The sequence below is a fragment of the Sus scrofa genome, chromosome 2 (assembly GCF_000003025.6).
Source record: "Sus scrofa isolate TJ Tabasco breed Duroc chromosome 2, Sscrofa11.1, whole genome shotgun sequence".
Lineage (NCBI taxonomy): Eukaryota > Metazoa > Chordata > Mammalia > Artiodactyla > Suidae > Sus > Sus scrofa.
Window position 1 is genome coordinate 73,331,605 of NC_010444.4, and position 26,147 is coordinate 73,357,751.

Sequence of the window (26,147 nt, forward strand, 5' to 3'; positions counted from 1 at the left end):
TCCCACTCCAAAAGCCCACTGTTTACTTGAACAGCCCCCACTCATGCTCAGCACTGTGCCAGGCACCAAGGAGGCACTCTGGAGAAAAAAAAAATAAAACTGAACTTGTCAATGCTGACATCCTGAGATACCGAGTTTCACATTTATATTTTGTTAACCCTTTCTCTACCAGACTATCCTGTGAACAATAGTTCTGTTTAAACCCATTTCAAAGACTATTTGTAAACAGCTTCAAAGATTCTCGGGAGTCTCCCAGTCTAAATTTAGAATGGGGCTAGGGGGCTCCATACCTACTCTCTACCAGAAACAAAGAAAATCTCTCCCTTTTCTCTGAAGCCAGAACCAGAAGACTGAGTTATCTCCTGGGATCAAGGAAAGCACAAACAGAAAGTTCCTCACCCTCTTCCTGGGGAAAGAAGATTCTGGAACACCAAGATTCTGGTACAAGAACTACCTCAGACAGATGTACCAGTTTGACCCTCAGTGTATCTCTGGGTGTAGTGTTTATAGCATCATCCCTAGGGGGGACTATAGGCTATGACTGATTCTTTTGGGCCTCAGCAAATTACAGTTTGTGTGTTCCCCCACCTTTCCCTCTTTTGCCCTTCCTAAAAAAAAAAAAAAAAAACAAAAAAAAAAACAAAGGAACGAAAAACTAGATGATAGACGTAGAAGAGAAAAACATCAGTACTCCCAGATTTGCTTGGGCAGAGTGGCAGATAGGTGTGTACACTCATAGTATTTTTGTAATTTGAGCACATCCCTAGAAAACGGAAAAGGAAGAAAGATGGATCTATCCCCTCAGAGATGCTAGTGACAGAAGATTTCTGAAGTCACACACCAGTCTCAACCACCAGCCTGACAGGAAGGTTCAGTGCCATCTTATCAGCATTGCAGGCTTGTAGACTAAGGGAAAAAGGATACCCCCCCCCCCCAGTTTGGCTTTGTTGACAAGAGGTCCTGGAGGCTACTAACGACATGGATGGGGGGGCAGGGGGCGGTGCCTTCAACCCTCATCCTGCTTGCATCTTTTCCAGGTAAACATCTTAATCAAATGCCTAACCTGTCTGAGTAAAGGAAGTTAGTATCCATACTGAAAGAAACACAGGCTTTCTGAGTTAGACCCAACTGACTCAAGGGAAGTAATTCACCACTCCCAAGCCTGAGCTTCTCAACCAGATAATAGAAAATAATCCCCATTTCCTCTAAATAGCAATTAATAAATAACCCCCCAATCCTCAGTTGTTTGGGAGGCAGGAGGGTGGAATGAGTCACAAACCGCACCGTCTGGAGGGCTTGGGGGTGGGGTGGGGGGTGTTGGATTAAGTGGCAAGGCTTAGCGATTACACGGAAGACCCAAGACAAGTGTCTCTAGGTTGCAAAAAGGCAAAGAAAGAAGCCACAGGAATAAAGCAAACCATAGGGTGAAACAGAAAGGCGCCAACATTTACTTAAACTCACTGCTCTTCACACGCATCCCTCAGAACCCCTCAAGACAGGGGTTAGAACCACCCTCTGCCGCTTGCCAATATCAAACGGTGGCACAGAAAGAAAAGTGACTTGTAACAGCGATCCTACTACCTCTGAGTGTTTACATGTGCTAGGCAACACGCCAAGCCTGTTTCATGCCATCTTACTTAATCCTAGCACGGAAGAACTATTACTTTCCTCTTCGAACACAAAAAGAAACAGGATCGAGAAGGGGTAGTAAATGTCTTCCATGCCCAAGATCAGGCCCCTGGGCCTGGCAGGGGCCTGATCTCTCCCCAACCCTCTATGTTCTATCTCGCGATTGCTAACTGCACTTCCCTTTGCATGCTGTGTCCCCGAGTCCGTGCTGGAAGGTCCCTAAGCCGTTTTTTCTCTCTCTTGGAAGATTTTTTTCGGAACGATTACTTTAACAGTTCATTCAAGGCTTCTAGGCCATAACGGATCAAGGAGCATCTATCTTCCCAAAGGAGAACCGCGCGGCCCGCACGGGCTCAGGGAATCAGACGGCTTGGGTTCAAATCCCCACCTCCCCACTCGGGTCGAATGACCTTGGCCCAGTCCCCACGCCGCGGAGGAAATGAGGATTTCAAGGTTCCGCGTCCACTTTCGCAGACTGGGATGAAACCAACCAAAAAAAAAATCCCTAAAAAACAGTGAATGATGCGGAAAACACAGGCCTTAGCCGATGTCACCCGTCACCCCAAACTTCCCCCGTTCGCTTCCCCAGTCTCGCCCCGATGCGACTCTAGACTTCGAACCTGGAGCTCCCGCCGGAGCCAGAGAGAAGCCGGGAGAAGCGCTGAGCGCCAGGCCCAAAGCAGGCCGCAGACAGGGCCGGGGGCGGACCCCGAGGCCAGGACGCCACCGTCGTGGCTGCCGGGGTCCCCCAACCCACTTCCTGCCCACCCCCAAGGCCCCGGCTCCACCTTTTTGAGCCGCTCCATCAAAACGCTCTTGTTGCCGCTCGAGTCCAGATTCCGTTTCCTCAGCTCCGCCCGCAGATCAATCACCCGCAGGTCGCTGAGGCGCCGCGTCCCGGTCTCCGACGAGGCGGAACTCAGAGCGGCTGCGCCCGCCGCACTCGAATCGCCTAGGCCTGACAGAGCCTCCGCCATTCCAGGGACCCTGGCTCCGCCGCCCACTTCACACAGAACCGGGCAGGATTTATCTCGGCTTCTAGCACAAAATGGCGCCGCCTGCGAGGGAACCGCTCCAGCCGCCCCGGCGCGCCTCGCTCCTGCGCAGGCGCACCCGGCGCGGGTTCGACGCTCCCGGTCGCGTCTGCCCATGCGTGGTGAGAGACTTGGGGAACTGCGCGCAGGCGTGTTGCGTTTTGCTGGCCTCCCGCCGCGATCAGCCGGCACACATGCGTACTGCAGTTACGGCGCCTGCGCGTTGTGCCGGGTCACGTGCGTTTGGTCGACGCGCTAGCGTGCTTGCTGCTAAGAATCCCGGTAGGGGCCGCACGCATGCGCTGCCGGAAAAACTGGGCGGGAGGAAGCGAGTGCGTTTTCCTCGCCGGCGGCGCCATTTTGTGTTCAGAGCCGCTACTGCCGCCGGCGGTGTGAGGAGTAGGTGGCGGAGACGGGGTGCCCGGGATGGCGGAGTCTCCGGCAGGGTCCGGTGACTCGGGTTCTGGCACGGCCAGTGTCGTCTCGGGCGCTTCAGAAGCCGGGACGCGGCGGCTCAGCGATCTGCGGGTGATCGATCTGCGGGCGGAGCTGAAGAAGCGGAACCTGGACACGGGTGGCAACAAGAGCGTCCTGATGGAGCGACTCAAGAAGGTGAGGCAACCAGGGGCCCTGGGGTGGCGCAGGAAGCTGGGGCACGCCCCCGAGCGGGCCTGTCACCGTGACTCCCGGGCCCGGGGCGCCTCCGGCCCGCTTCTCGTGGCCGAACCCAGCCCGAGCTGTCAGGGACCGCGGGGATCCGGCTGTGTGACCTTGGCTCGTCACCGCTTCTCTCTGTGTCTTACCTCCTCCTTTTTTTCTAGTTAGTCGTTTCAAGAGCGCTGAAAGCCCACTATAGCTGCAGGGTGGCTTCTAGACTGCACCCGGGGTTTGGGTTGGAGACTGTTTGTGTGACCTTGGACAAGTGCTTTCCGTTACTTGCTCTTGTTTCTTGTCTTGGAGATCCAAGAGAGAAAGATCCTTTGAGGTTTTCTGTCTTGGAGAGGTTTTCTTTCTTGGAGATCCAAGACTGAAGATCCTTTGAGATTTCTCGGGGTGGAGGGTGCTTTGCTGGGTCCTGCCCCAGGACCTTTGTTCCTCCCTTGCTTTTCCCCCGGACTGCTCCTCTCCCAGGTCAACAACTGTCTGGCGCCTTGTCATTTTGGGGTCTGAGATGTCGAGTCGCCGACCAGCCTCCCTAAGTTCTGCTGCACTTCCCTGACTCCATATCGCACCATCCTGTGTTTATTGCTCCCACCTCAGGGGCACTTGACACAAACTGGGGCGGGGCGTTGTCATTTCCCAAGTCAGAACTAGCTTCTTGAGGATCAGGACCTTGTGAGTTCCCTGGGTTCGCCGCGCCTCCCCAGGCCCAGAAGGCACTGGGATACTTGTTGAGTGGAACCACTAACCTCTCCTCTACCCAGGTTGATGGGTGTTTTTCTACCTCAGGTCAAAGATGGCTGGGTTGACCAGCTCCTCAGCCCTTTGCCCCTGCCGCCTTTCTGCCTGTTACTTTGTTGACTTAGAGCAGAGGCATTTTGGAGGTTAGGGGTCATTTTGGAACTTGTCATTGACCCTGTTTCTGAACTGTCTGTCTTTTGGGTGAGGAGCCCAGAAAGAACTAGGGGGTACTGGGATCATCCTGTGCCTTTGGGGTTTGCAGCCCAGATAGCAGAACCAGACTTGTTTTTTGCAAGGAAAGGTTCACCTTTGTTCACAGGGAAGTCATTGCTTAAAAGAGAACAGTACATGCCCTGCAGTTTTTAGTAATGTTAAAATCTGTCTCTTCCTAATAGGCTGTGAAGGAAGAAGGGCAGGGGCCTGATGAAATTGGCATCGCCTTGGAAGCCACAAGCAAGAAGACAACAAAGAGATGCCTTAAAGGTATCCACTTGTACTTGTTGCTGCTTGGGGCCTCTGCCTTCAGAGCACTAATGTAGAGAACTGGTTTTTTAGCAGTCTTCCTGCTCCCCAGGTCAGAAAAGCTCCTTTGGACCTCGTTTTCCTCCATTTAGCTTACTTTTCTACTACCTAACATGTGGTTCCATCAGAGTGCTGAGAGAAATAGAGCTCTGTAGGTGCCAAGTTAAATTAAAATACATACTAGGAACATCTCAGCTCTTGTCACTGCGATTAAAAAAGAGCTAGAGTAAGGCACACTCTTAAAGCTGCCCCAACTGGTCTCCTTGGCTTCCTTCCTGGTTCAAAAAATAGGTCTCAAATCAAGGAAAATGACACCAACCTGAGACCAAATAGAACCCAACTTCTCTAGAGTCCAAAATAGATTGTTGGATTATTTGCACCTAGGCTATATTTTACCAGCGTGATTTTTTTTTTTTTTAATTCACATGCTGTAAAACTCACCAGTTTAAAGTGTATAATGCCGTGGTTTTTAGTATTTACATGGCTACGCAACCGTCACCACTAGATTGACATCATTTCCGTTATCCCAAGAAGAGCCCCCTGTGCTCGTTCTCATCTCCCTCTCCCCCAAGCCCCTGGCAATATGTAGTCAAGGTTCTGTCTCTGAGAATTTGCCTATTCTGGTCATTTCATATAAGTGGAATCATGTAACATGTGGCTTTTGTGTGTGGCTTCTTTTACAGAGCATTGCTTTTAAAGTTTATCTATAATATAACGCGTATCAGTACTTCATTCCTTTTTATGGCTGAGTTCAGTTATTTTTGGAAGTATTTAATTTCATAAAACTTAGGAACCTCATTAGATGTTGTCCTCATTATCAAAATTTACTGTGATAAGGATAGTATAATTTGAAACTTCTATATGATGGACTTGTTCTCTTGAAAGGTGCTACAAAAAAATTCTCAAAGCTGTATGTGTCCATTCATCTTAAGAAGTGCTGAGTTCAGGAGTTTGCATTGTGTCTCAGTAGGTTAAGGACGCAGTGTTGTCTCTGTGAGGAGGTGAGTTTGATCCCTGGCCTCACTCAGTGGCTTAAGGATCTAGCATTGCCTCAACCTGCGACATAGGTTGCAGATGCAGTTCGGATCCATTGTTGAAGTGGCTGTGCCATAGGGCGGCAGTTGCAGCTCCAGTTCAACCTCAGAGATATAACTGCCAGCCTGCACCACAGCCACAGCAACACAAGATCTGAGCCTCGTCTGTGATCTACACCACAGCTCACAGCAATGCCGAGTCTTTAACCCACTGAGCGAGGCCAGGGATCAAACCTGTGTCCTCATGGATACTAGTCAGGTTCGCTAACCACTGAGCCACGACGGGAACTCCCCAAACATTTTTAAACTGTATTTCAAAGGGATATGCTGGCTTTAGGCATAATGGGGGGTGGTACAGCTTGAGTTTTGGATTGCCAGCTTTGGAGTGGAACCAAAATCCTTTTTTTTTTTTTTTGCTATGTTTTTAGTATTCAGGCCAGGGATCCAACCTGTGCCACAGCAGTGACAATGCTGGATCCTTAACAGCTAGGCCACCGGAGAACTCCCCAAATTCTTGCATCAAATCCACGTGATAAATCTGCTAGTGTGGGAGTTGCTGTCGTGGCACAGTGGTTAATGAATCTGACTAGGAACCATGAGGTTGTGGGTTTGATCCCTGGCCTTGCTCAGTGGATTAACAATCCAGGCGTTGCCGTGAGTTGTAGTGTAGGTTGCAGACACAGCTCGGATCCCGCGTTGCTGTGGCTCTGGCATAGACCCGTGGCTACAGCTCCGATTTGACCCCTAGCCTGGGAACCTCCATGTGCTGCGGGAGCGGCCCTAGAAAAGGCAAAAAGACAAAAAAAAAAAAAAAAAAAAAAAAAAAAATCTGCTAGTGTGGGCAGGGAGTATTAAAAAATTTAAAGAGCATGGTGCCCAACATGTAATAAAACTACATTTCTTAAGTAATCATTGACAATAATGGCAGCACTTAAGGTGTAGAAATTGTAGTTGGCATGTTTTATCAAAGATTGAGGTTTCTTTCAGTTTTTTCATTTTAGAAATTATTATAAAGGTTATTATGATAGATTTAGATACTTTGAAAACATAAAGTATGTATATGAAAGGAAAGTGCCTCTTATTGTTCAGCATCTTTACCACAGTTGATAAATTGTCTTAGCCATATTCATCTGTGTGTTTTACACCTGCATCTTCAACACTTGGCATGTGTAAACGTGCTTTTTTTTGTTTGTTTTTTTTTCAGTCTTTTTAGGGCTGCATCCACGGTGTGGCATATGGAGATTCCCAGGATAGGGGTCTTAGCAGAGCTACAGCTGCTGGCCTACACCACAGCCACAGCAGCGCCAGAGCCACAGCCACAGCAATGCCAGATCCGAGCCGTGTCTGCGACCTACACCACAGCTCACGGCAACGCCGGATTCTTAACCTACAGAGCAAGGCCAGAGATCAAACACGCAACCTCATGGTTCCTAGTCAGATTCGTTTCCGCTGTGCCACCATGGGAACTCCTAAAACGTGCCTTTTAATAAAAGTTGATCTGTGTGGTAGTTCTGTGGGCATTTTCCCATATTATTAAATAGCCTTTAAAAGCATAATTTTTTTCAAGGTGCAAAATGTGTGCTATGCCACAGGGTTTTGCAAACTCAGCACTTTTACCCATTTGGATGGAGTACTTTGTGGTAGGACAAGTCCTGTTGTTGGGCGGCATCCCAACCATCCACTACATGCCAGTAGCACTTCTGGTCATAATGCTGTGTCACCAAACATCACCAAATTACACGTCATGCCCCCACTGACTCCTCATACTGGCATCCCACGTGAACAAAGTGTGCCATGTTTTTTTTCCAATTTTGGTTGTTTAGTCTGTGTGTGCTCTATGAGATAAATAACCTTTGTTTTGAATTCCTTGTCAGACATTTTAGTGCGTGTCCTAAGGGTAATTCCAGAATAAAGAGTGTGTACATTTTTAAGGGTTTTGATACATATGGAGCCCAAATATTTCACTTTCCTTCTGAGTCTAGAAGTTTTCCTTTTCCTTTCCTTCCAGCTCCATTGGAAATACCTAATATTAACTCTCAGTAGTCCCATGGCGTTCACAAAACCCAGGGTGAAGATCGACTTTATGTTAGTATTTGCCTTTTTCCTCTTGTAAAAAAAGTTCTGGGTGAAGAATGATGAAAGGCAGGGTACCTGCTTTCAGTGGGTAGAGCTTAGGGGAACGAGTAGGTCCATAGTTCAGCACACGATGTTAGGTTGCCGTTCTTTGGGTACTATATGGATGAACCCCACCCCCTAACCCCCAGCATGTGGACGTTCTTGAGGCAGGGAATGAACCAGCGCCACAGTAATGACAATGCTGGATCCTTCACTCTCTCTGTACCACCAGAGAACTCCTAGGCATTACATTTTTAAATATACTTGTTGGGAAATGCCTGTTTTTATCCTTTGCTCATTTTTTGATGGGGATGTTAGTCTTAGTTTGGAGTGGTTTTGAAAGCTTGGATATTTGATATAAAGTCGGATTACCTTGATAGGATTGCAGAAATCTAGATTTTTTTCATGTTCCTGTTGGGACGAAATTATACATGATAGAAGACAGGCATATTTAGCTTCCTTGTCCCATGTTCGCACCAAGATTGAACTGTGTGTGATCCTATGTACACTGATTATGAGGCCAGAACCCCGAGTGTTGTCTGATTGCATGATTATTCTGTAATTAGGACAAAAGATGGAGGAGGAAGGCACAGAAGACAATGGCTTGGAAGAAGATTCCAGAGATGGACAGGTATGTGGTGTCACAGCAGAGAAGGCGGCAGGAACTCCGTGTCCTAGTCCACCTGGTTGTTGACGCCTTTCGTTCCTCGTTACAGGAGGATATGGAAGCAAGTTTGGAGAGCTTGCAGAACATTGACATGATGGATGTTAGTGTGTTAGAAGAAACCGAAGTCGAGAATAGCAGTGCTCCAGACTTCGGGGAGGATGGCACTGACAGCATTCTCGAGTCCCTTTGTGAGAGCAAAGACTACGTGGCCGAGCAACTAAGGGAGCTCCCTGCTCAGTTCACAGGACATGCTGTAGGTAACACAGGTGTGGTGCAACGCGCTGCAACCATGGGGCTCCTTGGTGCTTATTTGCTTTTCATCTGTACCAGAACATGCTGGTGGTTGATTGATGACATGGGGCTAAATCACCAGTCAACATAAATAAACACTTAATCTGATGTCTAAACCTTGGGGTAAATCATATCCATTTAAATTCTACGCAGGTCGGATATTTGTTAATGGATACCTTCCCTGTAGTATTGGAGAATATTTTTATAATTGGATAGGAGATACTTTCTCAGCATAAGTCATAAAATGAAACACTGACGGTATTGGTAAAAGTATTTTTTTAAATAAAAGGTGTAAAAAAGTTATAGAAAGGGAGTTCCTGACATGGCTCAGTGGAAACGAATCTGACTAGCATCATGAAGACACAGGTTTGATCCCTGGCCTTGATCAGTGGGTTAAGGATCTGGCGTTAACATGAGCTGTGGTGTAGGTCACAGACATGGCTCAGGTCCTGTGTGGCATAGGTGTAGGCGGGGGGCTACAGCTCAGATTCAACCCCTAGCCTGGGAACCTCCATATGCTGCAGGTGCAGCCCTACAAAAATAAATTTTTTTTTTCTTTTTTCTTTTTTGCCTTTTCTAGGGCCGATCCTGTGGCATATGGCAATTCCCAGGCTAGGGGTGTAACCGGAGCCGTAGCCACCGGCCTACGCCAGAGCCACAGCAACGCAGGATCTGAGCCACATCTGCAACCTACGCCACAGCTCACGGCAACGCCAGATCCTTAACCCACTGAACAAGGCCAGGGATTGAACCCGCAACCTCATGGTTCCTAGTCAGATTCGTTAACCACTGCCACAACGGGAACTCCCGCTAAAAAAATAAATTTAAAAAAGTGTATTCCATGCATAAGTTTAGACAGTTATATTAAAAGGTGTGAAATACAGTGAAGAAAAGTATTTGTCCCCCCAGAAGAATCTCTCCAATTAAAGGGGTCCACTATTAATTTTCTTGTATATCAGAGACGGCTTTAATTCCATTACCAGTGTTGCTTTCCCAGTTTTTCACTCATAGCCTTTTGGCATAGACCTCTCTGTGGTGGCCTTCCTAGAACTAATTGCCAGTTTAATCTTACTGCCTTGACATACCCAGCCACCTTAGTTTGGTTTCATTTATTTAAGGCATTATAGCTTTAAACTGGGGAGGGGAGGTAGTACCCTTTTAGGAGTAAACTTTAAACCTTGATGGTCAAAAGTCACAAATTCCAGATATCACCACAACTTGGCCTAGGGTAGCGTTGAGCTTTGAATTGTCCTCTTTCATCATTGTCCTGGTGTATGTTAATTATTTCCGTGGCATGGACTTCGACCTTTTGGTTAATGGAAACATCCAGGTCATAAGTTTTACTTATTTTTTTTTGTCTTTCGTATGTTTTTTGAGGTTTTTTTGTTCTTTTAGGGCTGCAGCTGCAGCTTATGGAGGTTCCCAGGTTAGGGGTCTAATCAGAGTTGTGGCTGCCGGCCTACACCACAGCCACAGCAACACCAGATCTGAGCCACGTCTGTGACCTACACTATGTATGGCTCATGGCAATGCCAGATCCTTAACCCACTGAGCAAGGCCAGGGATCAAACCTGCAACCTCATGGCTCCTAGTCAGATTTGTTTCCGCTGTACCACAACGGGAACTCCCAGGTCATAAGTTTTAGATCTAGAAAAGGAAAAAAAGAAAAAATATTTAGGAAGGGAAATTTTTATATTTCACTTGAAAAGGTGAAAGGGGAGTTCCCGTCGTGGCGCAGTGGTTAACGAATCCGACTAGGAACCATGAGGTGGTAGGTTCGGTCCCTGCCCTTGCTCAGTGGGTTAACAATCCGGTGTTGCCGTGAGCTGTGGTGTAGGTTGCAGACACGGCTCGGATCCCGCGTTGCTTGGCTCTGGCGTGGGCCAGGGGCTGCAGCTCCAATTCGACCCCTAGCCTGGGAACCTCCATATGCTGTGGGAGCGGCCCAAAGAAATAGCAAAAAGAAAAAGAAAAAGGTGAAAGGCCTTCAATTTTTATTTATCTGTAGGATAAAATTTTTCTTTTGCATAGTAAAAGGAGTAAACCGTCAAGTTAAATGTTTTAAATGAAGTACTCTGTAAGAAAGTGCCCAGTTACTGCTATCAGATGAAATTGGAGGGGTGCAGAGTTCATTTTCCTTTTGAGTTCAGCTTCAGAAGTTCTGAGGCTGCACAGTGTATGCTGACAACCACTAGTGTGTGGAAGCTGCCTGGGAAGTGAATTTGCTCATTCATTCATTTGACCAGTGCCAACAGAACGCTAACCCCCGAGCCACTGTCAGATGTTGCTGTCACCTAGTCCTGAAATGGGCAGGGAGGCAGGTGATAAACTGAATATAGCAGTCCTCTCCTTAGCCATGGTTTTGCTTTCTGAGGTTTTAGTTACCTGCAGTCAACCAGGGTCTAAAAATATTAAATGAAAAACAATTTGTATGTTTTAAATTACACACTGTCTGAGTAGCAAGATGAAACCTCGTGCCATGCTACCTGAGATAAGAATCATCTCTTTGTCCAGTGTACCCGCACTATATACACTGCCTGCTAGGATAGGAGAAAACAGGATTTAGGGTCTGGTGCTCTCTGAGGTATTTGACGTTAGGGTTTTTGGAGTGTATTAGGGATTAGGGGGACTTCTGTAATCCAGCAAGGGGCATGGAGATGGTGGTAGCAGCCAAGGAGGCCTGGAAGGTGGTGAGGTGAAGGCCTTGGCATTCATAGTTCTGTCTCCACAAAGTAGTCTTGTGTTTTGTCTTACAGGTAGATGGGGAAGGTTTTGAGAACACTTTGGATGCTTCGTCGTTGGACTTCAAAGTACCTCCGGTAAAAGCACCTGCTTCTGCATGGCTGACATTAACCATGCGAGTGGTTAATTTTCTGTCATGGAAAAGAATGTGTGTGTGTGCCTGTATGTAAAAAAACCAATCATTGAGCATCACTCCTAAACTGTCTGATGGGATAGGAAGTTGAGCCAAACTAGTCAGCAATAGGTTTTATAGCCTAGGGGCTGTGGTGTTCTTGACCAAAGAAAGTATAACTAGAATTGAAGAGAAGTTCGATGGGGGAGAAGTTCAGGCACTTGGGCTGTAAAAGCACTGAAAGGCTTCCCAGAGGAAGTGCAATTTGAATTGAGGTCAGATGAGTCAGTTAGCTGGGTGAAGGGGGAAAGAAAACTTTGGGACAGAAGAGAGAGTGGCTTGTTGTAGGGCTGGAGAATGCAGGGTGGGCCTTTACTACCAAAGTCCATGAGCCATTGTGTTCAGTACAGGGATGGGTCAGGGAGAGGTGAGGTATGGAGCAGGGTGGAGAAACGGGGTTTGCTTTCAGGTTCCAGTTATAAAGAACAGTTCTATGTCGAGAGAAATACATTTTTCGCAAGTCATGTGTAAAGCAGTGGCCATCTTTGTGACCTGTCTTGATTGTGGAAGTGTTTGCCAGCTATGGAGGTCATTAGTCAACCAATGCCAAGAGGGGAATTGCAGGCAGTATTATTGCTACCAGTAGGCTTCTGTTGGGGCAAAACCAACAAAATGAGCTTTTCTTCATTGAACTTTTGTAGAATGGAATGCATTGGGGCTTTTTGTTTGTTTGTTTGTTTTTGGCTGCACCCATGGCATGTGGAAGTTCCCAGGCCAGGGATCCAGTTGGCACCACCACAGTAGCAGTCCCAGCTGCTGCAGTGAAAACACTGGATCCTTACCTGCTGCACCACAAGAGAACTCCCTAGATTGCAATACATTGTTTTGAATGGAGAATCTTGTTTGGAGCAAGGATTTATTCATATGTGATTGAAAGTTGTATCTGTTAGGGGAATCTGCCCAATTTTTAAAGTCTTTGTGAATTTTCTTTGTCTTCTTTTTTCTTTCAATAGGATATTGAAGAACAGCCTCTATTGGAGCCAGGTACTGATAAGAGAAACACGACAGTTATGGTTTGAAAGTTTTCTCGCTCTTTTTTTCAAGCTGTGTATATATTTTAAGCTGTGTTATGGTCTTGTAAATTATTTTAATGGTGGACAATCCAGATCGTACAAGGATCAGAGATTGGAAACCCATTCGTATCACCAGATCTGTGGAAATGCTGTTCTGGTTTCTGGAGGTCAAATATATTTGTGAGATGTAGTGATTATTTTCATCTCTCTAACCACACAGAGTGGCATATAAGTAATTTCCCCCACTCCTTCGTGATTCTTCCATGTGTTTCTACACATGAAACAGATCTTGTGATATTTGCTGCAGTCATTTTGATTAATGCAGTTAAGGCAGGATAAAGCAGTGGTCAGGGCACTTACAACCTAAGAAGTGACTGGATTCCAGAAGAGGAAACAGAGTTTCTTCATGAAAATTTCCAACTTATTGTTCCCCTTCTGGACTGCGTTTATCTCCTGCTGGCGGAAGAGTGTCTGCTTTTCCTATTGGACTTTACTGTTAAAAGAATTGCAAAGAAATTTGGAAATTGAGCCGTTCAGTGAATGGTGATTGCATTCGATTCAGCACCTTGGACGTTGGAAAAATAAGCTGAAGACCCAGACTTGAACAGAAACACATGAAGAAGACTGTTGAAGCAACCACGTGGTTGTAGGTGTTTAAAATCTGTGGGGGCCTTTTCTCTTCCATGTAGCGTAGAGGCTTACTCTAGCAGTCGGTTGGAGCGCAGGTAGTGTAACCAGTGTAAGTTTGTGTACCCGCGGGTTTTCCAATCTCTGTGTAGCTAGCAGTTCTCTTCGTGTTAGTGTGGCAGCCGTGCCAGTTCCGCATTTGTGATTGCTTTATTTCCCTGGTAATTAAACCTTGTGCCATTCTATTCCTGTTAAATCCGTAGAAAATGAGAAAATACTCGACATTTTGGGGGAAACTTGTAAATCTGAGCCAGTAAAAGAAGAAGGTTCCGAGCTGGAGCAGCCATTTGCACAGGATACAAGTAGCGTGGGGCCAGACAGAAAGCTTGCGGAGGAAGAGGACCTTTTTGGCAGCGCCCATCCGGAGGAGGGTGATTTAGATTTGGCCAGCGAGTCAACAGCACAAGCTCAGTCGAGCAAGGCAGACACCCTGTTAGCGGTAGTGAAAAGGGAGCCCGTGGAGCAGACAGGCGATGGCGAGAGGACGGACTGTGAGCCTGTAGGGCTAGAGAAGCCAGTTGAGCAGAGTAGTAAAGCCTCAGAGCACGCGGAAGCCTGTAGCGAGGAGGCCGCGGAAGCGCCCCCGGAAGCCTCAAGCCCAGAGCCCAGGGATAGCAAAGAAGACGTGAAGAAGTTTGCTTTTGAAGCTTGTAATGAAGTCCCTCCGGCTCCTAAAGAGTCCTCAGCCAGTGAGGGCGCTGATCAGAAAATGAGGTTTGTTTTTTCTCAGTTTTAGACCAGACGCTATCTCCTTTTCATTGGTCGTTTAATGACACACATAAGCTGTTTTTTCTGCAATTGGCCAGCCAGACTGATGCAATTGTAGTTTACTTCTAAAGAATGTTTTATTTCTCTTTGTGTATTTTTAATGGGTGATTTCAATTCCTTTTGTTTTTCTCAACCTACTATGGTTGTGGTCTTAAATTGTTAAGTGTTATCATCTTCAGCTAAATCGAATTGACTTTTAAGAATCTGACATTGTATTTTGGGGGTCAGATTTCCAATATAAGCTTGTAAAGGTGCCTGTTAAAATTCTGTTTCAGACTAATTTTCTGGTAGGTATTCAGTTTTAGCACATACCATACTTTTGATTTAGTTCTTTCGTTTTTTTCCTGTATGAGTAACATTAACTTTTGTCTCTAGCTCTTTTAAGGAAGAAAAAGATATAAAGCCAATCATTAAAGATGAAAAAGGTATGAATTAGCTTATGTGGCAGGTGCTAGCTACCTATGGATCCCTTATTTGGGGAGGGAGGGGCCTGCAGGTATCCACATTTTGGATCCAATATTTGGTTTTATATGGATTAGTGGAATCTATCATTTAATGATATCCTGAAAGACAGTTTTAAATGTTGTCGAGCTTCAGTATTTTATGTCTTTGTTGGGATTGTCATTTCTGGAATAGTGAAAGTCCTGTTATAGGACAGGAATCTTTCTACCCGTTGAATAATGGAATATTAGAAATTGTTCTGTTAATTGAGAGCTGATCTTTGAAAGACATTTGAATTTGTAACTGATATGGATGTGATTATTCCTCAAGTAAGAAAACTTATTTTCTGTGATCCAGATTTCTCATTTTCTGTCCAGAGTGTTGGCAGTGATTAAATTCTTAAATCAGAGAAGTCAAGATTGGATTTAGTTAGGGTGTAAGAGAGGGCTGCTGTCTTAGGCATGGTCCTTCCTTACTGTTATGCCTTGAGGCAAAGCATAATCTTCTCCTTCCTGCTCCAGGTCGCATCAGCAGCAGTTCCGGAAGGAACCTGTGGGTCAGTGGACTGTCTTCCACAACTCGAGCGACAGATCTGAAGAACCTATTCAGCAAATATGGAAAGGTATGCAAGTTTAGAAACCTAATTCTCACTTTGTTAATTTTACCGGTTCTTATTTCTGGTTGGGGGAAAATAAACATTAAAAAAAAGAAGAAAAACTCCAAGGAGGAAAAAGCCTAACCAGTTGTGGATAGTAAGCTCTGTTTCCTGGTTGGGAGTAGGTGATAGGCAGAGCAAATACCTCAAGAACATTGCTCAGAAAAGATGTATAAAAACAATAGTCTTAATGTCCTGGCTGTTATAACTTCTTGAAACTATCATTTGGAACAAAGACTTAAAGCTGGCATGCTCAGTTTTGAGGGCTTTTTAACAGTAAGTCAGCAGTTGACTTCCATGTGTCTGCTGTCATCTTAAGGATGTAGTCTAAGAACTGGAACAGGATAATGGCTTAAATAAACCTAGTAACGTGCTGGTCACAGGGCAGGAGGAAAATTGTTCAGAAGCCTTCGGAGGAACATTTGGGAGGTGAAGTAGTCTCATGGGAAGCCATGGCACCTGCCTTGGTCTGGGGGCCTGTGGGAGGAATAGGTATAGTACTGCTCACCGGGATTCCAGGCAGAGGCTCGGCAGCTGTGTCATCCTGGCTGCCCAGGTCATCCCTCTGCTTAGATCTTTGTCACTTGATTGGGTGTTTGTGAGTGGGTTAGGGACAGAAAAAGCATTCCAAAGGACATAGAACACTCTTAAGCCAAAACCTGTTCACTCACTCACTTAGAATCAGTCACTGATTGTAAAGCTGGAAAGACACTACCATCGTGAATCTTACATCTGGTGGAAAGTCATTTAAGAAATAAATACATACAATGTGTTGTAAGTTTACCTTAAGGAAAATTACAATGTGCCATTAGTGTACAGTAGAAGGACCTAATTTAGATTTGGGAGGTGGGTTCAGCAAACGTAGCTGAGGAAGTGATGTTTAGGCTGAGGGCTGAGTGGTTAGACCTGGCCTGGCCTTCAGAGCTCAGCTCTGGACCAAAGCAGCAGGACTTAGGAAGGCCTTGTGGTGGGGAAAAGACTCTGCAGTTGGATGAACTGACAAAGGTTGCTGTGAGGAGCTTGAGGGCAGAGGACAGGAAGTGGGGGAGGGGGCACAGACAAGGGTCTCTGAGCTTTTTGTGGAATCTGTTCTCATTTGGTTTTTTCTGTTATCAGAATTGAGGCCCTTGCAGGGATAGTTTGATGAAAAGGGCACTTGACCCCATGTTTGGCTTAGCCTCCTTACCTTGAGGAGAGGGAAGAGGGCAGAGTTTCATCTCACTTAAGAATTGACATCTGGTCACTCCGCAGAGACTCTGTTACCTTCGCCCTGGTATGGGGTACTTTGGATAGATCAGGGCTTTCTTCCAGCAGAGCAGTGCTTTTCCATCCCCGTGGGTGGAAATGTTGGGGTCTACTGGGACCCTCAGGAGCATGGATCCCCTCCCCATCTCCAGAGAGAAGAGAAGGCTTGTTCATGTTGACTACTGTGTCAAGAGGTGGTCAGAGCTGGAACCCAGGGCTCCTGTGTCTCAGGCTCTTTTGTATGTCCCGAGCTTCACTTTGAATGTCCTACAGGAAGGTTTACATTCAAAATGAGCTTTGGTATGGGAGGGGGGTTAATTCTGTGGTCTTGCTCTGTGTTTTGTATCTGTCTCTTCTTGGATTCCTTCTGTTTATCTGCTTGATTCTGCTCTGTGTATTAAGATTTGTGGTTTATTAGTTATATTTACTATATACAACTAGTTTAATTGTTTAATTCTAGTTCCTTGGGGTATAAAGTTAGGTTATTTATTGAAGATTTTTCTTGTTCCTTATGTAGGCACTTACCACTATGAACTTCTAAGTACTGCTTTTGTCACATCTCATAAGTTTCTTTATGTTTCTGGTTTGGTACTTTGTTTCATTTGTCTTGAGGTATTTTATGATTTATCATGTACTGTCTCCCAGTGATTTTTTTTTTGTTTTTGTCTTTTTAGGGCCACACCCTTGGCATATGAAGGTTCTCAGCCTAGGGGTCTAATCAGAGCTATAGCCACCGGCCTACGCCACAGCCACAGCAACACGGGATTCAAGCCACGTCTGTGACCTACAGCACAGTTCACGCAACCCTGGATCCTTAACCCACTGAGCAAGGCCAGGGATTGAACCTGCATCCTCATGGATACTACTTGGGTTCGTTAACCACTGAGCCACTTCAGGAACTCCTCCCATTGATTTTATACCAGTTCCTGGATAGTTTAAGAACTTTACTGCAGCACACTGCCATTTCCCCCTCCCAGCCTTTGTGATGTTACCTATACTTTATTTCTGTTAAATAAAGTACACAGTGCAGTATTGACTTTTGTGTGTTTTGGTTTTGGGTTTTTTTTTAAATTATAGTTAGTTTACAGTGTTCTGTCAGTATCTGCTGTACAGCAAAGCGACCCAGTGACACACTTAAATGCATTCTTTTTTTCACATTATCCTCCATCATGTTTCTTCGCAAGTGATTAGATATCGTTCCCTGTGCTATACAGCAGGATCTCATTGCTTATCTGGTTTTGTTTTTTAAAAAAAAAAGCCATGGGTTTTTTTTTTGTTTGTTTGTTTGTTTGTTTTTGTCTTTTTGCCTTTTCTAGGGCTGCTCCCGTGGCATATGGAGGTTCCCAGGCTAGGGGTCTAATTGGAGCTGTAGCCACCGGCCTACGGCAGAGCCACATCAATGTAGGATCCGAGCTGGTCTGCAACCTTCACCACAGCTCACAGCAACGCTGGGTCCTCAACCCACTGAGCAAGGCCAGGGATTGAACTCACAACCGCATGGTTCCTAGTTGGATTCGTTAACCACTGCGCCACAACGGGAACTCCAAGCCATGGGATTTGAGTTACCCATGTGTGTTTACCACTTTGGGTGCTTTTTTTTTTCCTTTTCCTTTTGTATATCCAAGTTCCCCCCCAAATATCATTCACCTTCTTCCTTAAGCGTATCTTATAGTGCAAAGTTGTTGACGATGAATTCCTGCAGCTTTTGTATGTTTGAAAAAGTTGTTCTCTTCCCTTTGTTCTGCTGGGTATAGAGTTAAAAGTTGGCTGGTTTTCTCCTAGATGGCACTGTTTACTCTGCCCCTTCTGGCTTCCATTCTTTCCAGCCAGCTGGCTGTTGTTTCTTTTCCATCTTTGCTTTTTAGTGTGCAATGTGTTTTATCTTACTGTAGCTGCCTTCAAGATTTTCTCCTTACCACTGGTTTGGAGCTGTTTACTGCTGATGTGCTTTGGTTTCATTTGCTAAGTTTTTTCCTGTGCTTCTTGCCTGTGAAGACTCTGCAAGCTGTCCCACATGACACTATTGCTCTGGTTCATTTTGATTTTTCTACCTTTTTTCTCAGTTTTTTTTTTTTAGTTTCATTTTTAATGTTTTCTCTTACTGTGTCTTCAAGTTCCCTAATTTTTCCCTTCTCTAGCATCTGGCTGTCAGTTTCATCTAGTGTAGTCTTTCCAGAAATTGGGTTCTTGTTGCTGTTGTTTTTGTTTCTTTAATGGCTACATCTGAGGTATATGGAAATTCCTGGACCAGGGATTGAATCTGAGCTGCAGCTGTGGCAATACAGGTCCTTTAACCCACTACTCTGGACCGAGGATCAAACCTGTGCTCTGCAGCAACCCAGCCCACTGCAACTGGATTCTCAACCCATTGTGCCACAGCAGAAATTCCTGATTTGGGTATAAATATTTTCCAGATGCTTACCTGACATGCTCAGTTGTTGCTTTGCCTTCTTGAACGTATAGAATATGGCTCTCCTTGCCCACTAATCTTATCATTGTGTCATTTCCATTGACTTTTTCTTTTTCTTCATCAGAACCATATTTTCCTCCTTCTTGGCTACCTCACTGTTTTTGATGGGATGCCAGGTGGTATGACTTTTATCTTATTGGGTGCTGGTTCCTCCTGTATCTCTGTAAATGCATTTGAGCTTTTCCTGGGATGCAGTTCAGTTACCAGCTCCTTCTGAGGTCTGTTGTTAGGCTTCCTTAGTCCAGGGCAGCCTTTAGCTCAGGGCTGCTTTGTCTACTCCTGAGGCGGTACCCTTCTGAGTCCTCAGCCCGATGCGCCTGGCAGTTACAGGCTCTTCCAGTCCAGCTGGTAGATTCACTCTGTGAGCAGTGAACCATCTGTGGTCCTGAGTGAGCTCTGGGGATTGGTCCCTCTACCCCTTACCAGTGGGTCTCTTCCTAGCCTGGGTGGACACCTCACACAAGTGCGTAGTTGGAGGTAGCCCTCTTAGGATTGCCCTGTGTGGCCCTCTCCTCTGCTTGCTCACTGTCTTCCATCTCCTCAGACTCCAAGCTCTATCTGCTCAGCTTAGGGCTCCTACCACCTGCTCACCCACTTCCTCCTCTTCCCCTGGCCTGCAACTTGTGAGCAGTGGGCCAAAGCAGTCGTAGGAGACATGCCTCATGTGTTCCCCACTTATAGGGGTCACTGTCCTGTGCTATGTCTGCAAATCCTTGTTGCCCACGTTTCCTCCAGGTTTTTAGTTTCAGCTGGCAGGAGGGTAAATGCTGCATTCTTACTGGAAGCAGAAGCCCTCTCTGCATCCTGCATCTGTAGCAGAGCTGTTCTCAGCCTGGGCCTACAAATTGGAGTGTACTTCGCAGTCAGTATCCCTGCAGCTTTCCATGGGTACAGTGGAATTGGAATTGGAATTTAACAAGTTGTGGTTCGTGAAGTTTACCTGTCTTTAGCTTTTCTTGTTTGTATTGTGTCACTCTGGTTTTGTATCAAAAGCAGTTATATTTTGATAATGTAAGGATTAATTAAAACCACTTTAATAGTTATGAGAAGCAGCAATTTCCAGAGAAGTAAAAATAAGTAGAAATGATTCTGATGCTGAATTAACTGCTCATAATTTTTGACACAAAGTATGGTTATTTATATGAGAAAATAAGAGTGTCCTTTCTCATGAAGGTTGTTGGGGCCAAAGTGGTGACCAATGCCCGCAGCCCTGGGGCTCGGTGCTACGGATTTGTCACCATGTCGACATCCGACGAGGCTACAAAATGTATCAGCCATCTTCACAGAACTGAGCTGCATGGAAGAATGATCTCTGTAGAGAAGGTGAGGCCGTTTTTGGCGCTGTTACTCAACAGAGCTCATAGATCAGAAGACCTAGTCCCTGAGCCATTTTATCTTTGTTGTATTTTAGGCCAAAAATGAACCTGCTGGGAAAAAGCTATCTGACAGAAAAGAATGTGAAGTGAAGAAGGAAAAATTGTCCAATGTTGACAGACATCATTCTGTGGAGATCAAAATCGACAAGTAAAGTGCTTTTTAAAAATCTTTCTCTTGGGAGGAGGGCAGGTGGGCAGCCACAGGATCACTCATGAAATTAGCATGTGTCCTTTCCATAGACAGCCTCACCAGCTCCTTATTTAAATCTCAGGTGGTTTTTGTATCTTGCTGCCACTTATATCCAAACAAGTTAGTTTGTTAAATAACACGGAATGAAAGACTAATATGTCCTTGGTTTGTACTGTGTAGGTCCACTTACATGAGTTTTTTCAGTAGTACATAGCAAGTACTTCAGTACCCAGAGATGGTGAAGCCCACAGATAAGAGCCTTGACTAGAAACAGCCAATTAGGAGTTCCCTTTGAGACTCAGCGGAAACATTTATTTATTTATTGTCTTTTAAGGCCACACCCACAGCATATGGAGGTTCCCAGGCTAGGGGTCGAATCAGAGCTGTAGCCACTGGCCTAGGCCAGAGCCACAGCAACGTGGGATCCGAGCCATGTCTGCGACCTACACTACAGCTCACAGCAATGCCGTACCCACTGAGTGAGTTCAGGGATCAAACCCGTAACTTCATGGTTCCTAGTCGGATTTGTTAACCACTGCACCACGATGGAAACTCCAGCGGAAACAATTTGACTAATAACCATGAGGACGCAGGTTCGATCCCTGGCCTCGATCAGTGGGTTAAGGATCCAGGGTTGCCTTGAGCCATAGTGTAGGTTGCAGATGTGGCTCAGATCTGGTGTTGCTGTGGTTGTGGTGTAGGCCAGCGGCTACAGCTCCAGTCGGACCCCTGGCCTGGGAACTTCTATATGCCACTGGTGTAGCACTAAAAAGACCTCCCCCCACCAAAAAAGGAAGGGCCAATTAAAAAGTAACATGTGGCTTTTTTTACTGGAGGGTCAGCACCCCTAATCCCCATGTTGTTCAAGAATCGGCTGTATTCTTACTTCTTTCTTGACATTCTGAGCCCTGGCAGGCCTTTTAAACCTTGGAATCATTTCCTGCTCCAGACTGATTTTTGTGTAGTTCCTGCTTTTCCCCATAGCAGCTGCAGAATCCCAGCTTTGCAAAGATACAGCATCATCCAGAGTAATGTAGCCTGACCTAGTCTTGAAACAAGGGATCTCAAGCTAGTAGTCCATGCAGTGTTTGTTTGACAGATATCAAGTATTTCTGTGTTTTTCTCTCAGAAATTTAAAATATCCCAGGGCACTCGTGGGTTCAGCTCTCCTGGTGTACCTTGGCACAGTAGTATGGGAACCACAGGTTGGCTATACTGTTTTTATAAAGGTGGTAATATATATCTTTAATCAGGATGAAAATGGGGACAGGTCTTTCAAAGCAGGCATTCCCTATTGATAATTTTATTGAAACTATAGGTTTGTCTTTTTGAGGAGGTAGGCTTTGGTGAAATTCTTGATAGGGTTTCATTCTCAGAATGCTGAGTACCTTAAATTTATATTCTCAGCATAACTTGTTTTCATTTCTAGGTCCACTTATACGCTAAAAAATAGAACCCTTTGATGAGAATGTCAGTGTTAATGGTAATTTTGTTGTCCAGGTTTTTTTTTTTTTTTTTTTTTTTTTAATATAAGACAATTTAGGGGTTCCCCAGTGGCCCAGTGGATTAAGGACCTGACATCACTGATGTGGCACGGGTTTGATCCCTGGGCCAGGAACTTCCTCATGCCGCGGGTATGGCTGAAAAAAAAAAAGAGAATTTATAGTTAAGTAACATATCTGTGGGCATCATAGTACTCATAAGTTAAACTTTTTTAAAGATGTAATTTCGGAGTTCCCTTGTGGTGCAGTGGGTTAAGGTTCCGATGTTGTCACTGTGGTGGCTTGGGTTGCTGCTGTGGTGTGGGTTTAATTCCTGGTCTGGGAACTTCTGCATGCAGCAGGCATAGCCAGAAATTAAAAATAAAGATGTACTTGTCTATCGTCATCAGGGCCAGAGTGGAATTTGTAAACCTGTGAGAAATGAATGTCAGATTAGCTTTCTTATATTTTTGGGTGAGATTATGGTTTTATTAGCTTCTTCTCTGAAGAGACAAATTCTATCAGTAGTGCTAAAAACCCTTAGTGGCAGAACACAGGGAACTGTTGGGAGTTCTTGCCATTCTCTCTTGCTCTTTTTATTGGCTATGCCCACAGCATATGGAAATTCCTGGACCAGGGATTGAACCCACACCATGGCAACAGCCCAAGCCACAGCAGTTACAATGTCGGATCCTTGACTGGCTGTACCACGAGAGAACTCCGTTCTTGGTATTCTTGATGTCTCAAGATGCATTTCATTCGTAGGTTTTTCTAATCACAAAACTGAGACATGCTTATGGGAAAAGGAAGGGGGTGTAAAATTACTAGTTAGCGTGTGTTGGGCGGTTTCCAGAGTCCCCGGAACAATGCTATGAGCTCTGTGCTCTGTGGAAGGAGAGACAGCTAGAAAGGAGCAGTGCCTGGCCCCAGGTGAGTTAGGGATGAGAGGCCTGCCCTCTGGTGCAGGGCTGCTTAATTGGGTGATGAGCCTAAGGATTTTGAAACCAAACTGCTTCATGGTTTGCCTAGGGGGCTAAGTGTTTTTAACTTTGTTCTCTCCTTCAGTGAACACACTCACTGACCTTTCATTTGAAGAATTTCTAGTTTGGTCGTCAGCCTAAGTGAAATAGAGAAACTTTTCCAAGGTGCTGGCTTCCTTTTGCTATCTTGGATGAATCGTGGTTTTTATGTAATTGCCATTTCAAAAGCACACAAAGGTGTTCCCTTGTGGCGCAGCAGATTAAGGATCAAGTGTTGTCACTGCAGCAGCTCGGGTCGCTGCTGTGGTGTGCCTTCAGCCCCTAGCCCAGGAATTTCCATATGCTGTGGGCACAGCCAAGGGGGAAAAAAAAGCAAGCACACACGTATGTCAGGTATAATCCCACAACGCAGGACTGACAGTTTTCGGTGTGTATCTCTCTACTCTTGCCTACACATGTATTTTTTAGAAATTGCCTTTTAACTTAGTGTTATCAGGAAGGTCCTTTGTGTCTAACACAGAGGTGCCACGTGAGTATGGAACAAGTAGGGGGCGTCTCCTTTCAAGACGTCTTTTTAGGTCTGCTGGGAGGGAGAAGGCACTGCCCCCAAATAGTTGGAAGAGGCATACCGTGGATGATTCCTGGTGGCTTTATTTGCAGCCGTGTCGTACTGGCGCAATCTCTAGCCTATCAGAAGGGAATCGGGCTGTTGTGCAGCAGTTGAAAGGACCCACAGCCTTTGTGCCATGTCCACACAGCCTACCTGGCAAAGTGTGAGATGGAAGGCCTTGCAGAGCAGTGTACAAGTGTCCTCCCACTATGTAAGCCTTAAGAAATATAAAATGCCCATCAATGTGGACATCGTGGTTACAAGCATGCCTATAAAGCCAGGAGGAGTGGAACCAAATGTTTGACAGCAAAGACGTGGTGGTTGTCATGGAAATGTCTCTGTCTATTAGTGTTTTCTTTTTTAGAAGGAAAGTATGCTACAGATGTTTACAATTACCAATTCTGATAGACACCATCAATTTTCTTTAATTAAAATACTTCTCAAATACAATTTTTAAAGATGACAGCTCCATGCTCTGGAAGTTTAGGTGGTGCAAAGAGGGGGCTGGAGGTGCTTATTAGTGGACCCCAAGGAGCATGGCTTTCCAGTCCTGGACTCTGGCACACAGTGGGCATTTAATAAGTTTGGAATTTAATTGCCTTAAGCAGTAGTAGGAAATAAGGGAGACAGGTTTGAATGGCCACAATGATTTATGTCACTGGTTAGACTAAAACTGCCTTCAGCTGAAATGGTACTAACAGTTTCCATATTTGCTGGCATATTACATGCCATTTTACCTCCCCTGAAATGTGTAGAAATTACCAGCTGTGTGTGGGTGGTCAGGGTAAAGGGTACCACCCATCCTTGTACTGTGCTTCCATCCTTTTTTTTTTTTCACAGCCATTACTTGCAGCATATGGAAGTTCCCTGGCTAGGGGTCGAATCAGCTGCACCTGGGGTCTGTGCCACAGCCACAAGAGACCCAAGCCACATCTGCAACCCACACAGCAGCTTGTGGCAATGCCTGATCTTTAACCCACTGAATGAGGCTGGGGATTGAACTCAAATCCTCATAGAGACAACATCTAGTACTTAACCTGCTGGGCCACAGCAGGAACTTCTAATTCCATTCTGTTTTATTTATATTAAATGTTTTATTAGGAAAAAAGTTTTTCCTTACAAAACTTAAAAATAATATTGTACAAGAGCTCTTGTCATGGCTCAACGGTTAACAAACCTGATTAGCATCCATGAGGATGTAGGTTCAATCCCTGGCCGTGCTCAGTGGGTTAAGGATCCGGCGTTGCTGTGAGCTGTGGTGTAGGTTGCAGACGTGGCTTGAATCCCATGTTGATATGGTGTAGGCCAGCAGCTATAGCTCTGATTCGACCCCTAGCCTATGGAACCTCCATATGCTGTGGATGTGGCCCTAAAAAGACATAATAATAATAACAATAATAATAATATTGCGCACATGCAAAATGAAACAAAGTTCATTTTTTAAACAAGCTTTCCTACATAGTTGGGAGTATTTCTCATGTACACTTTCGGGTCTGATTCACATACCGGTGCCTCTAGCATTTTGGAAACCACCCCTCCACCCCCTGCCACCGCAAACCCAAGCCTGCAGTTTCATCCGGTATGTTTCTAGATGTTGCAGGTAACTTAAGTAGGAATACGGCCTCTATCCAGAGAGGGTATTATTAGAGTTCCCTTGTGAGGCAGCAGGTTAAGGATATGGTGTTGTCACTGCTGCTGCCAGGGTTGCTCCTGTGGTTGGTGTGGTTGCTTCAATCCCTGACCTAGGAACTTCTCCATGCCTCAGGGGCAGCCAGAAACAAAAGAAAGAGAGTAGTAATCACTACCACAGTTTTCAAATAGGTTTTATTTTGTGTGGAAGTCTAAGTGTAAACTGCTTCTGTTAGAATCTCTGGAACTCAAGTTTGATAACCATGTTCTTTTAGAACCGTAATTAAGAAGGAAGAGAAGATTGAGAAAAAGGAGGAAAAAAAGCCTGAAGAGATTAAAAAGGAAGAAAAAGATGAAGATGAGCTGAAACCAGGACCTACAAATCGCTCCAGAGTCACCAAATCAGGTAATGAGAGTCTTTCAAGTGGGTTGCTTGGAGCCAGGGAGCACAGCAAGCTAGGTGACTTTATTGAGCTGTGCTCAGGCAATGACAGAGCTTCAGGTGATGACATGGCTTAAAGGAGTTTCTCTGTGACATAAGAAATCTGAAGCTTTTCTGGTTGGGATATATGTTTATAGGTGGCTCCATGACCTGGGTTGTTGATTTTCCTGAATCTCTGACAAAAAGAGAGTGTGGGATATGCAAGAGGGAGGTGTCTTAGTTCTTGTGACTAAGAACTAAGACATGCAGTTCTGCATGTGTGTAATCAAATTTTTCTGCATTTATGTTAAAACCAGATACAGTTTTTTGAAACACAGAAAACTAAAACCTTAGAATGTCTATACCTATTGAAGTAGTTGCACTTGGAGCATGCCACCTCTGTTGTCGTTTTATAAAAGTTTATTGTGCTGTGCACCCTCAGATTTGCATGAGGCTCCACAGAACATTTTGCGGAAAAAATAAAACCAACCCCCCCCCATAAAACAGAAACAAAACCCAGCCATCTGGAGCCTTGAAATTCAGTTCTGCACATTACAAGTTACATCTTAAGTGC

The 26,147-nt window shown here is 45.3% G+C and overlaps 2 protein-coding genes across 6 annotated transcripts in view; one reads left to right on the forward strand and one right to left on the reverse strand.

The window, feature by feature from the left end:
• Nucleotides 1–2,890, reverse strand: part of SAFB (scaffold attachment factor B) — a 33,871-nt gene extending 30,981 nt beyond the window's left edge. The window contains exon 1 of one of the 2 annotated variants that reach the window (XM_021084023.1): nt 2,418–2,782. In XM_021084023.1, coding sequence (XP_020939682.1) covers nt 2,418–2,780 — 363 coding nt within the window. In that variant the 5' untranslated portion in view covers nt 2,781–2,782. Of the gene's footprint in view, nt 1–2,417 lie in introns of both variants that reach the window. The other variant, XM_021084024.1, reaches the window with a different exon arrangement.
• Nucleotides 2,918–26,147, forward strand: part of SAFB2 (scaffold attachment factor B2) — a 34,840-nt gene continuing 11,610 nt past the window's right edge. For 2 of the 4 annotated variants that reach the window (XM_021084025.1, XM_021084027.1), the window contains exons 1-12: nt 2,918–3,275; nt 4,460–4,547; nt 8,302–8,366; nt 8,452–8,655; nt 11,450–11,512; nt 12,561–12,591; nt 13,511–14,021; nt 14,451–14,500; nt 15,038–15,138; nt 20,060–20,209; nt 20,298–20,410; nt 25,428–25,558. In XM_021084025.1, the coding sequence (XP_020939684.1) occupies nt 3,090–3,275; nt 4,460–4,547; nt 8,302–8,366; nt 8,452–8,655; nt 11,450–11,512; nt 12,561–12,591; nt 13,511–14,021; nt 14,451–14,500; nt 15,038–15,138; nt 20,060–20,209; nt 20,298–20,410; nt 25,428–25,558 (1,693 nt within the window). In that variant the 5' untranslated portion in view covers nt 2,918–3,089. Of the gene's footprint in view, nt 3,276–4,459; nt 4,548–8,301; nt 8,367–8,451; nt 8,656–11,449; nt 11,513–12,560; nt 14,501–15,037; nt 15,139–20,059; nt 20,411–25,427; nt 25,559–26,147 lie in introns of all 4 variants that reach the window. The other 2 variants (XM_021084026.1, XR_002341685.1) reach the window with 2 other exon arrangements.